Source organism: Cheilinus undulatus, linkage group 2 (genome assembly GCF_018320785.1).
Source record: "Cheilinus undulatus linkage group 2, ASM1832078v1, whole genome shotgun sequence".
In the NCBI taxonomy this organism is placed as follows: Eukaryota; Metazoa; Chordata; class Actinopteri; order Labriformes; family Labridae; genus Cheilinus; species Cheilinus undulatus.
In genome coordinates this window covers 49862868-49874972 of record NC_054866.1, presented here as the reverse complement: position 1 = coordinate 49874972, position 12105 = coordinate 49862868, and the positions used below count along the sequence as shown (strand labels likewise).

At 38.8% G+C, this 12105-nt stretch overlaps 1 protein-coding gene across 3 annotated transcripts in view; it reads left to right on the top strand.

Moving 5' to 3' along the window:
- Positions 1–11746, top strand: part of pak1 (p21 protein (Cdc42/Rac)-activated kinase 1) — a 104372-nt gene extending 92626 nt beyond the window's left edge. For all 3 annotated transcript variants that reach the window (XM_041802454.1, XM_041802461.1, XM_041802444.1), the window contains 5 exons: positions 1014–1131; positions 1257–1356; positions 2337–2533; positions 3087–3224; positions 4826–11746. In XM_041802454.1, the coding sequence (XP_041658388.1) occupies positions 1014–1131; positions 1257–1356; positions 2337–2533; positions 3087–3224; positions 4826–4912 (640 nt within the window). In that variant the 3' untranslated portion in view covers positions 4913–11746. The remainder of the gene's footprint in view (positions 1–1013; positions 1132–1256; positions 1357–2336; positions 2534–3086; positions 3225–4825) is intronic.
- Positions 11747–12105: the final 359 nt, after the last annotated feature.

Genomic DNA, 12105 nt, shown 5'->3' with positions numbered 1-12105 from the left:
GTCTTAGTCTAGTTTTTGTCATGGAAAAAAGGTTGTTGATGAACATTTTTAGTCAGAGTTTTAGTTGATGAAATTAACACTGTGTCACGATAACTTAAGTTTTTGTATAGATTTAATGATAACATTTTTTAGCAAACTCCTACAGCACACCAGTGTGCCTTGCCACACCATTAAAGAACCACTGGTCTAGACCCCCTGTCTTTGCAACATACACTCAGATAACAGTAGTTATATATATTGATGCTATAAAAATTTGATTAATTAATTAACATGTACCTGCAGCAGCTAGAGATCAAACTCACAAGTTTCTGGTTGAGACATGACCAGCTCTACCACAGTCCCCAACAAGAATACAGTATAATGACAGAAAGTGAGACACAGGGAAATGTCATTCAAAAACTACTCTTACTTTTAAGGAGGCTATCTAATTGTTATTATGCTGATTATTCATGTTAATCTGGCCTTAACAAAGGGATTTACAATTGAATATTTAAGGCAGAAGTATAATAACATTTAGAAATCAGAAAATGAACAAAAAAAAAAAAGGCCTGTGAAAATTTAAGATATTGCACTTAAAAAAATGTATGAATTTTTCAGACTCTACTTTTAGAATTTTCTTTTTTTATTCAGAGCAGCAGTTTAAAAATGCATCCTGTCTCTGAATACTTCTTTTAAGTTTATTATAGTGAGATGCTGTGGCTCTAAAGCCAAAATTCAAAGTTAGAAGAGATAACTAGTTCAAGCACACCCAGTTAAAATGCGAACGGGGGAAGGACAAGAAAACCAAATCACAGAAAAAAAAGTGTTCAGTGAGTAACTTTATTTTATACAAGATCAGTTCACCACAGATGAGGGTCTTATAAATCAAACTGTGTTTAGAATAAAGTTACCCACTGGAAGATGAGCTGTCTGTGGTCCCTTCTCCTCCTAAACTTTTCTTTTTTTTAATTGTCTGATAGAATGTCCCACATTCATTTGAATGGAGAACTCATATGTATTGATGCTTGCCGTAGTTACCTGGTGGGTGACGAGCTGTGGGTGGTGATGGAGTACCTGGCCGGAGGTTCACTGACCGACGTGGTCACAGAAACCTGCATGGATGAAGCCCAGATCGCCGCTGTGTGCAGAGAGGTAAGAGACAGGATGCCCCCTCGGTGAAGGCTCAGTTTGATATGTGGGTCAGTCAAACCTTCCGAAAAGCTTCTAAAAATAACACGTCTCTGTGTCACTGCGTCTGTCTGTATCTGTCTCTGTAGTGTCTCCAGGCGTTGGAGTTCCTCCACTCCAACCAGGTCATCCATCGAGACATCAAGAGTGACAACATCCTGCTGGGCATGGACGGCTCCGTCAAGCTCAGTCAGTCTTGCACAGCACACATAACTTTATTTTAAATAATTTATCACTTCTTTATGGTTTGTAGTTGCAAATATAGCACAGCACATTGGGTTGTTGTTGTAGGTATTTATGTCAGCCAGCAGGGGGCGCTCTGGTTGTATTGTGACCACTACTAAAGACGGGCAGTGAAAGGAAGTAGAAATGAGTGTCTTGGCTGCATTGTTTGTTGCAATCTTTTTATTTTTATTTTATTAAAACAGCAAATATTTGCCAAAATTGACCCTTTTTTTTAATTTATGAATTGAATCTTATTTTTTCAGCCATCATTTTCTTTTGATTCTTCACCTGAATCATGTACTATTGATATCAAGTAGCTGATTTAGGGTTTTAACAATTTAAATAAGATAATACTTTTTTGACCCCTAGAGAGGAAATTCTGGCATTTAGAGTTGGAGCTGCTGCAATGGACTGACAACTCTCAGCATGTGGAATTTATATATTTTGGGATAATGACTGACATTAGCTATTTTAAAGCCTAGATTTAAACTTGAGTTGTTAACACAGGGTCAGTTCAGCTCAGCTAGTAGAGCAGGTGCCCGTAAACAAAGGCTACAGTCCTCTTTGCACCAGCTGTGGGATCAAATCATGATCCTGGCACTGTTTGGTGGATATCTTCTCCCACTCTCTCCCCTTATTTTCTTTTTTTTTTTTTGCTTTTTGTTTTTTGTTTTTTTTCAGCTGTCCTGTCCAATAAATGCAAAAAGCCTTTAAATAATCTTTAAGAAAGCAAATACTTAAAACTAAAGCTTCTTATTAAGGTTTTTTTCTGCAGTTTTGCAGATTTGCATCACTTCTAAAAACAGGTATCTAAGGGAATTTCCCATTTCAGCCTGAAGTAGTAGATGATTTCTGTGTGATCCATAATGTTTTCAGTATTTCCCAGATTTTAGGAGTTAATGATATATTACTCTTGACTCATTCAATCTTCTCTCTTCCTCCAGCTGACTTTGGCTTCTGCGCTCAGATCACTCCTGAGCAGAGTAAACGCAGCACCATGGTCGGAACTCCGTACTGGATGGCCCCGGAGGTCGTGACCCGTAAAGCGTACGGACCTAAAGTGGACATCTGGTCTCTGGGCATCATGGCCATTGAGATGGTGGAGGGCGAGCCGCCGTACCTGAACGAAAATCCACTCAGGGTGAGGCCATGTTTACTAATGGTAGAGGAGAGAGGTTGATCACAATATTTAAGTTTGATGTGAGGAGCTACAAACAAAGCTAAGCTCATTTTCTGAATATTGAAATAAAAGCTGGTAAATCAGAACATAGGGGTATGAATCAAATGTGGGTTCCCAGTCATGTCTCTCTCTATAGGTTCCCAAAAAACAGAATTAGACAGAAGAGTTTGTTTGTGTTTACTGTTTTAATGTATTAATATTTTCATATTTTAGTTTTTTAGTTTTTTGTTTGCCAACAATATTTTAGCAAAAATATTTCAGCCTGAATGCAAAGAGTGTTTGTTTAAATGATCATGTTGTGCTGTTTTCACTGTGACTGCATGAATTTATTTGCTAAATAAAAATACTACTCTTATTTTATAAGCACTGCACCAACTGCCTTGGTGTAATTCCTCTTATCTCCACTGGATGGCTCTCAAATCGAAGGCTTCAATACCTACATGTAGACATGTTTGAAGGATGTTTTTTTGCCTAAGGCCTTTAAGCTGACTTGTTTATTGTTTATGTTGCCTAGGCGCTGTATCTCATAGCAACCAACGGGACGCCAGAGCTGCAGAACCCAGAGAAACTGTCGGTGACATTCAGAGATTTCCTGAACAGATGTCTGGAGATGGACGTGGAGAAGAGAGGGTCGGCTAAGGAGCTTCTGCAGGTACAGCAGCTGTCTGTGAGAGCGTGCATTTGTGTATTTCCTACGGTGGCTGGGAAGTCTCACGCTAATGCATAATGCTTTGCATTAACACAATAGATGGTTGCAAATCACTACAACACAAACGGGTGCAGCATGGATGCATATTTGAGAAACACAAACACAGCTAGCTTTGCCATGGAAATAGTCTGACAGACTCTTTCCCAGACGAACAGACTATGAGGTCGAACAACATTCAGATGTGTGAAGGCCACTAAGAAATATTTATGATACTTACAGTAAACTTTGGATAATGCTTCACTTACACAACAATCACCCATAAGCAACATTTTCACAGGATTTATATAGTGCCCCGTCTGGGAAAATTGTGCTTTGGACTATTTCTATTGAGAGGCGATTTGTGTTCATGTCTTCTGTTAATGCAAAGCACTTTGAATATGCATAGGTGTGAGACTTTTTAGGCACCATAATCCCCCCCTCAAAGTCTTGGAGTTTAACATTTTCATTCTTGAAAAGTCATCCAATCAGCAAAAAAACCCACTAAGTTTAATAAAGTGTAGTACAGCGAATTTAAAATAGTAGATATACAAATGCAGTTAGATGAATAAAACTCATACCATGTTCATAAAAACTGTGGGAAATTATGTAAAAACACAAAAAAAGTTCACAAAACTTAGAGTAGGGTGAATCAAAAACATTCAGAAAACACACACAAAAAAAAATTGAAAATATAAAAGGACACAAACACCACATGAATGTCATGTTTTGTTTATTTTGATCTTGAGCCCACAGAGATGATCCATGATGCTGATGAACTGACTGCTCTCAGCCTGACTCAGGCAGGCTTTGGAGCACCTTTTCCTGCAGTCCCTGTGTTTCTGTTAGTTTCAGCTGTCTGCTCATGGACAGATTTATGTGGGTGCAGAGACCCGTAGGTAGGGGTGTTGCAGAACACCTACATGAGTTTGGTAATGACGTGATGACTCAGAGCTCTGAGGTGAGACAGCACTCTATAATGTTTCAAAAGGAGGTCTGTGAAAGTATTTGGACAGCAAAACAAGCTTTTTGCCTGTTAAACACCACAATGAGTTTTAAATAAAATTTTCTCTGTGTGACAGGAGGGTAGACTTTCAGCTGTTTTTTAGGGAATTTCACAAAAATGTGTCATTAAACATGTAGGCATTACAGTCATTTTATTCAGAGAACCTCTACAACCAGAAACTCAGAAGCTTTTTAACAGTTAGCTGATAAGCAGTTTCATGGCTCTGTATGGTCGGATTCCTGGTTACTTTAAGCCGAAGCAGAAACTGGGTTTGGGGATGATTTTAAGTGCTGAATGTGGATTTTTCTGCTGTTTGGCATAGAGATATTTATTTGAAGTCAAAATAGGTTTCAGTGCAAATAAGGGGGCCATAAAAAAAGCTGAAAATTAACCAACTTTTAATCAGCATCTGTTTCTGTATTTTTGAACCGTGAACTGACATATTTCTCTTTTCTCCACCTCAATCCCTCCCTCACTTACCACTCTTTTCCTTCCCCTTCTCCTCCCCCTTTTTCCCCCTGTTTCTCCCCTCCATTTCTCCCTCCTCTCTTCTCTCTCTCAGCATCAGTTTCTGAAGATGGCGAAGCCTCTCTCCAGTCTGACCCCTCTCATCGTGGCTGCCAAGGAGGCTGCCAAGAACAACCGTTAGCAAGCTTTGCACTCATTATTTCATCTGTCAGTCTCTCTCTTCATCCCTCCATCCTCTCTCTGCTCTTTCTTCTTTTGTTTTCTCAGTAGACGAGAGGCTGATTAAGGCTGCTGGCAGGGTTATAAAACCAGCAAATGCCTTCAGTCTTCTCTTCCTCCCCTCCACACTCCTCCTCCCGTTCTCCTCACAGGGAGAAAAAAAGAAGGTTCTTCCTGTAACGTCTTTCCTCATCACTCCGCTGGATTCGGACTCAAAGCAGGGGGCTAATTGATGACATCATCAGTCGATCCGTGATCAGGTGACGCCATTGCTGATACGTAAACGCCGCAGCCAGTATGAACAATCTGATATGAGAGACAGAGTTCTTCCTCAGCGCCCCGAGACTCATGGGAGTTTTTCTGAATCATTTCGTCTTTTTCTGCACAACAGCCAACCAGCGCTCCACTGACAGCTGTGTATGTGTGCGTTCAAACTTCCACGCTTCCTGTCATTCTTTCACAGGTTTCAATCTGTTTTGTTTTCTTTTTTCTCAAAGTGCATTTGCTATTTTTTTATTTTATCCTACTTTTTTTAAATCAACGTGTCTGAGTGTGTGTGTGTTTGTGCGTGTGTTTGTTACACAGGGGATGCTGGGATGTTGATTCAGTTGATTGTAGCGTAATCTTCTGTAGTTTTTGACATGGAGGCGGTGAGGTTTGGTACTTTGTTGTGTCTGCAGTGTGAGCTGTGCGTTATAGGTTATCATTATTAATTAAATAAGGACAGACTGTCGAGCCCAGAGCCACCGATGGACTGAGTGCGTCATTGGTATAAAATGGTAAATAGCCTTGAGCTTGTATGGCGCTTTTCTAGTCGTGTTACGACTCAAAGATCAGGTTACACTTACACTGTCGCACACTGATGTCAGGGAGGTTTTCCAAACTTCTGCCCAGCTATTTTGACTCCAAGACAAGTGAAACATGAAAAAAATATTTCCTGGATTTAAATGTTTGTACTAAGTTTGAGGCAATCTCCAATGTTGAAAAACAATCTGATGCCAAAAGGCAAAAGTATGGAGTTTCCACTCAAATCTGGCTGCAAAAGCCAAGAAAACACTGTTAGACTCTATAAATGTGCCCACCTGGTACAAACATCAGTTTTTGTCTCTGTAGCTTTTTCTTTATCTGCATAAATTATTCAAGGTTATGTCAATTTTTTTATACTCCTCTTTGTCCATTACCATAAACTCTGGTGCATGGGACACACTTTTAACCCCACTAGCCAGCTAACAAGTTCAATCTGGATCCTTTTGGGGAGCCGGTCGCCTAGCGGTTAAAGGCGCTCCCCATGTACGTGAGCATGTCCAGACTTTCAGACTGCCCAAGTGACCACCACATCTCATGGGCCTAATGTTCTTCCCATGCATAAAGACTCAAGAGAACAGCAGGCTTGCCTGTTCTTCTGCAAGCCACTTGTGTCTCTCAGGCAAAATAGACAGAAAATTACAACTAGGGAGCAATTTTTACCTTGTTTTAGGAGATATTAATGTCCACAGTGGTGTAAAATGTTTGCAATCTATTTCCTGATGATTCTAAACTCTAAACTTCAACAATCATGTGAGCTTTCTGTCTCCACATTAGTAGAATATGTCACAGGCAAGAGAAACACTGTACAGTTGTTTTCACTTGTTTTTACTTTTCAAAGTAAAAGCCTGGTTTGGCCTCTCTGTGGAGAACATGGAGATAAAACATCTGAAAAGAGACAAACTTGTGATGGCTGGGAGATGCAGCCAACGTGCAGGCAACTGATATGAAAGCTGTGACAGCGCTAGCCAAAGCTAACCAGCTGCAAAGATGTGCAGCAAACACGCACCCAAGTCTGCAATAGGCGTTAGACCTGACATGAACCATTCAGATACAAATTATGTTTTAACCAATCTGTTAACATGTTTATTTCTTAGGTAAATAAATGTATTTAAACATGTCTATGAAACATGAGGCTTCTGCAATAAGCCAAAAGTTGAGGCTCCAGGAACTGCAGTTTGTTTTTTGTTTTTTTAACACCAGAGGTTGCCATTTGGAGTCCGCACATCCAGTACGGTTTCTGCTGTCGTTTGACTTCAGAAGCTTTCCAGTGAAATGGCTTATGTCACTGAGCCTATCTGGTCTGTTGTTTTACTCCTGTCCTTTTTTGTGAGATTAATATATCGTTGTTGTCAATTTTGGAGCAGGTGTTTCACAGCCTACAGGTGCCTAGATGGCTCAACAACAGACAAAGGCTGCAGGTTTATTTCTCTGCTGCTTAAATTTATTTATTGCACTAAGTGAAGCTGGAGTCCTTTGAGGAACAGATATGAAAATAGTAAAGACAAGGAAGAGAGGCAGCTAATTTTCATTTTCAAGTGAAAAAAGGTTTAAAAATATTGTGGCAGAGCAAAGAAAAACATTGTCTTGCTGCTTTATTACCCATAATGCAAATAAACCACCTGATATCTGCTCCTGAACATTCTCCATTAGGTTTCAAATAACACAAGGGCAGGATAACTACAGTAAACCTGATTCTGTTCTTGTTATTTCACTTTAATGAGTTTTTACCCCAGCTGTATTCACATAAAAAGCTTTATGCTAATGAAAATATTTTCCCTTTAGAGTAACTGGTGTGTAAAGACTTCAGAAGCTGGATTTAAACAGTAGCATCTCAGTTTTTTATTTTGCACTGATACAGAATAATCCAATTTACCAAACTCGCTCCATCTGCGGCTCTGGAACGTCACTGCTTGCGGGCTAGACGCTGAGACTGTGAGGGAGAGAATGTGCATGTCAACCTTTTTATATGGTATGATTAAAGATGGAGGCAAAAATAATAAGAAGTGAGCTGTGATGATGCTGAAACTTAAGACGATACATGAAGGATGCTGGAGTACGAAGGATGAGATCAAATCTTATTCCTATTTTTATAGGACTAAGTCAAATTAATGCTATGATGGTACAATGTTTTTGACTATTTTTGTTTTTCCCTGGAGTCTCTGAACATAAGGTGTATATTTTCTGTGCAAAAGAAAGAACAACTGCATCGACAAAAAAAGAAGACAACAACCTGTTTCAGTGTTTGTTTACAGACGTTTTTTAATAAATGATCAATGTCGGAAAATGACTATCACATGTTTTTGATTTGGATGCAAACGTATGAATATTTGTTTTGGACTGTTTTTTGCAAATCTAAACATAAAGACCTTTCCTTGCTGGTATAAAAATACATCCAGTTACTGGATGAACTCAGATTCAAATTCTGCAAGAGCCAAGGGTTTAAACAACTGCCACGGTTGTTCATTTTACCTTAAAGTGTCAGACTAAAACAGACACCTGCAATGTAAATAGCTACCCAACATTTCCAAAACATCTATTCAAAACTTTCCCTTTGATTTCTGTTTAATGGTTGTTTTTATTGTGTTTATTTAGTGTTGAAGTACCTCTGGCCTTAAACTGTTTTAAAGTGAAGACTACTTAAAACCACTCGGATGGAAACAACGAACAGCAGACAACAATTTTAGGCAACAGATTTCTTAAACCAAGTATGTCGAAACAGCATGCAACTCAAGGGCCAGTTATTCAGTGTTTCCTCTTGGTGCGTCCTCAGTAACCATGCAGTGCTGATGGATTGGACAGGTTCCACATCTGTCATAAAGCAGATCCATCTTTCAAAGCTTCAAGCTTGTTCCTTAGTGTGAGAATGACCGGTCCAGTCAGCATCATTTTAGGAGGAAGAGGCAGTACCTGTGGGCATGGTTTAGGGGCCACTTTATGGAGTTAACTTGATGCCCATGACATCAAATGTCATTGCTCTGATAGTCCTGTAATGAAAGCAACAGACAGAACATTCATTCATCACCCTCCAAATCCTTTTGAGAGGTTTGTGCCCTTCCCAAGCACCGTCTATGCTGTGTCTCCCAGATGGATATTAAATACATCCCATGCTATCGATATGTGAAACTGATAATCTGGCATGTCAGGTTAAGTCCACAAGATGCAATGTAACATGACACAACGTGCAGTTTTTACCTGTTTTTATCTTTCTCTTTCCTTGCTCACAGAGCTCATTAGCTTGTTTTACAAAGTGGAGATAGTGGTGCATTATTTATAATATTCACATCCCTGTTTGATTTGTAAAAACCAAGCCAAACTATTACTCTGTAAAAGACTTGTCGGCTCGAGGCACTGCACTTTTGTTTCTCCGCATTTAAAATCAAAACGTTAGATGTGTGGGGCACGGATGACCTTCACCACATGCCATTCCCCGATTGCTCATCCCTGTTTCTAGTTCTGTCCTCTGTCCTATCTCCAAAAAAGTTAGAAAAGTCCTAAAAATAAATCTAATAAAATAACTGATTTTTTTAAGCCAGTGGTTCTCAACTGGTCCGGCCACCAGTCTGTCTTACAACAGATTGTGACCCAAGTTTTCAAAAAAACATGCTTAGTAAATTGAATATGTTGCAGTTTGGAGCATGATTGGACCAAAACACTTGATATAAAAATGAAAAGGGACAAAACTGACAAATTGCATACCCTCTTTCCCCATCATTCTGTGTCAATTGTTTCCAGTTTTCCAGAGAACTTGTGAAATTACATCATTATCATGGGAAAAGTAGGCATTTATTGCAAGAGGAGAGATTAATTAGTTGAAATATTGATCAAACATTTAAAGGAACCCATTTTAACAATAAAAAATGATCAAATTAAACGTACTGATGCATTTCTAATAAGCGCTTTAGGACTTTTGCCACCGTTTTATTTCAGACTCCTAGTCATGACCCACCAGTTGAGAACCACTGGTCTTAACCATAAATGTCTTCATTCTGTTTAAGGGGGTTAACTGAAGTTTATTTATCCACATTTGATGCTTGTTGTTCTGTTAGTACACAGAATGGAATAATGTACTATCGTTTAGCTTGGAAAGTCAAATCTGGGAACAACATCCCATCTTAGTTGATGGCATTGTAGTTGTTGGATTATAACTGGAGGTTAATGAAGCTCTTCCCAATTGGAGTTCTGGCTCCAGGAGGCCTTCAGGATGACATATCCAACTGCGTCTGGAGTTACAGACTTCTGAGATTAATTGGAACCCACCACATTAAACTTTCCATGGAGATTAAGAAATATACTCATAAGAATGAGAGCATATTGTTTAGGTATGTTATGGTAAAATGGATTGTTTCCTCAGTTAAAGTTACAGCAATAATTCAGTTAGCCTGTAAATGGTATTTTCCATTGTGTTTTAACATCAAGCTAATGAACTAAAATGGTCTATATCCATGAGAAATTTCACCCTTCACCTGCTGCCACTGGCTACCGGGGGTGAAAAACTACATGGAGCACCTTGGGAGCAGCAGGAGAAGTTAGTTTTCCAAGCAGGCAGCACAGGTTCTACTCTAACTTGTGCCTCCTACCCCTGATTTCCAACACCATCCACTGTCCTGTCCCCTATGATTGGTTACTTTTTCAAATTTCAAAATAAGACAGCCAGACAGTTGATGATGATATTTCAAACAAAAAAGATGAAGGTTTAAAATAATAAAAGCTAAGGTTAAAAAAAAAAAAAAGGATCATGAAAATTTGCTGTTAAATCCTTCACCAGCTTACTGTAGCACCACTTTAATGATAGTAGTGGGCTTAGAGAAACCTCAGAATCAGTCTGAACCATGATTTATGCAAAGCACACATCAGTCTTTACTCCTATCATCCGTCTGAAATTGTTGCTGCTGTTCGTGTCTGTCCTCGTCTGAACCCCCCGCTCTGAGCTGAACTAAAAAGACCTCTCTGGTGTCTTCATTTCACTACCGCTTGTCTAAGAAAAGCAGGCGAACTTTGTACATGGATTGATTTTATTTTTCATAGTTGTTGAGCACACTTAGATAAGAAAATAACAGTAAAAAAAAATTAATGTATTTTTAACCCTTTCATGCATAGTAGTCACTACAGTGAACAGCTCCTAATGAGCCATTTTGTGCTAAATGAATGGGTTTTGATTATAATTTCACATCAGCCTCTATAGTGGCCATGAGCAAGTCTTCATGCTGCCACCAACCATCACTAACAGTCTACTCATAATTTCAAGTTCGAGGGACATATAGAAGCTGAATTATAAACCAGAACAGGAAAACACAAGTGTCAGATGTGATCAGATTACAAAATACATACATTATAGCATTTTATTATTATAATAGCAATAAATAGAATAATCTGTAAGCAAAAAAACAAAGAGATGTTACTAAACATGCTCTGAAATGTTAGTTTAACCATGTAATGGTACTTTGATGGGCTTTTACATGTAATTTAAACAAGTGAATTTAATCTACTATTGGTACTAAGATCTGTGTTAATGTGACGGGTAGATAAATAAATATGCCGCTTGCAGAAAGAGATGTGGTTAGTTTCACAGGTTTATTTTGTATAACCAGTTAATATGGAGCTACCAGGGAGTTTCTATTTAAAACACATCCACTTTAAAGTTCAACTATCGTAGACTAATCAATGGCTGTGACTGTTTTAGAGTCTGGATTTTTTTGTCATTTCAGGCTCTAACTCATCAGTTTAACTGATGTTTCCAAGGACTTTTACATGCAGCCTAAATAGGTGGGATTTTATCCTTTTTCTTCTTCCCTGGTTAACCAAAATAAATAAAGACCTGTACTTCTTAAATGACCATCAACAAGTGGGGCACATCAGTCCTGAAAGCAGTTTCAGGGGGGTTCAGATGTAGTGCAGCCCAGTCTGAGCTGGTTAATGTGGTCTTCACTCCCCGGTGTATCAGAGCCATAATTTATCTGTTTTTAAGTCATTTTGATTATTTCAAACAACTCTGGAGAATAAAAAAGAATAAAACTGTACAAAAACAGGAAACCTGCTCTGTTTTTTTTTTATTATTATTAAATTAAAGTTGTTGATCTTTTATATCTGTACCAAATAACCACTTTGCTAGAGCAGTGGTTCTCAACCTTGGGGTTGGGACCCCCTTGGGGGTCATGAGACACTGAGAGGGGGTCTCCAGATCCCCTAAAAAAACAAAGAATAATTTTCAAATGACACTTGCCACTTTACACCAATTTTTCCAAATTTTAACCCCTTTTCATAATTTTTACACATTTTTGACACTTAACACCTATTTTGGTCCATTTCAACTCTTTCCACCAAATTTTTTCTGCCTGTTTTTGCCACTTC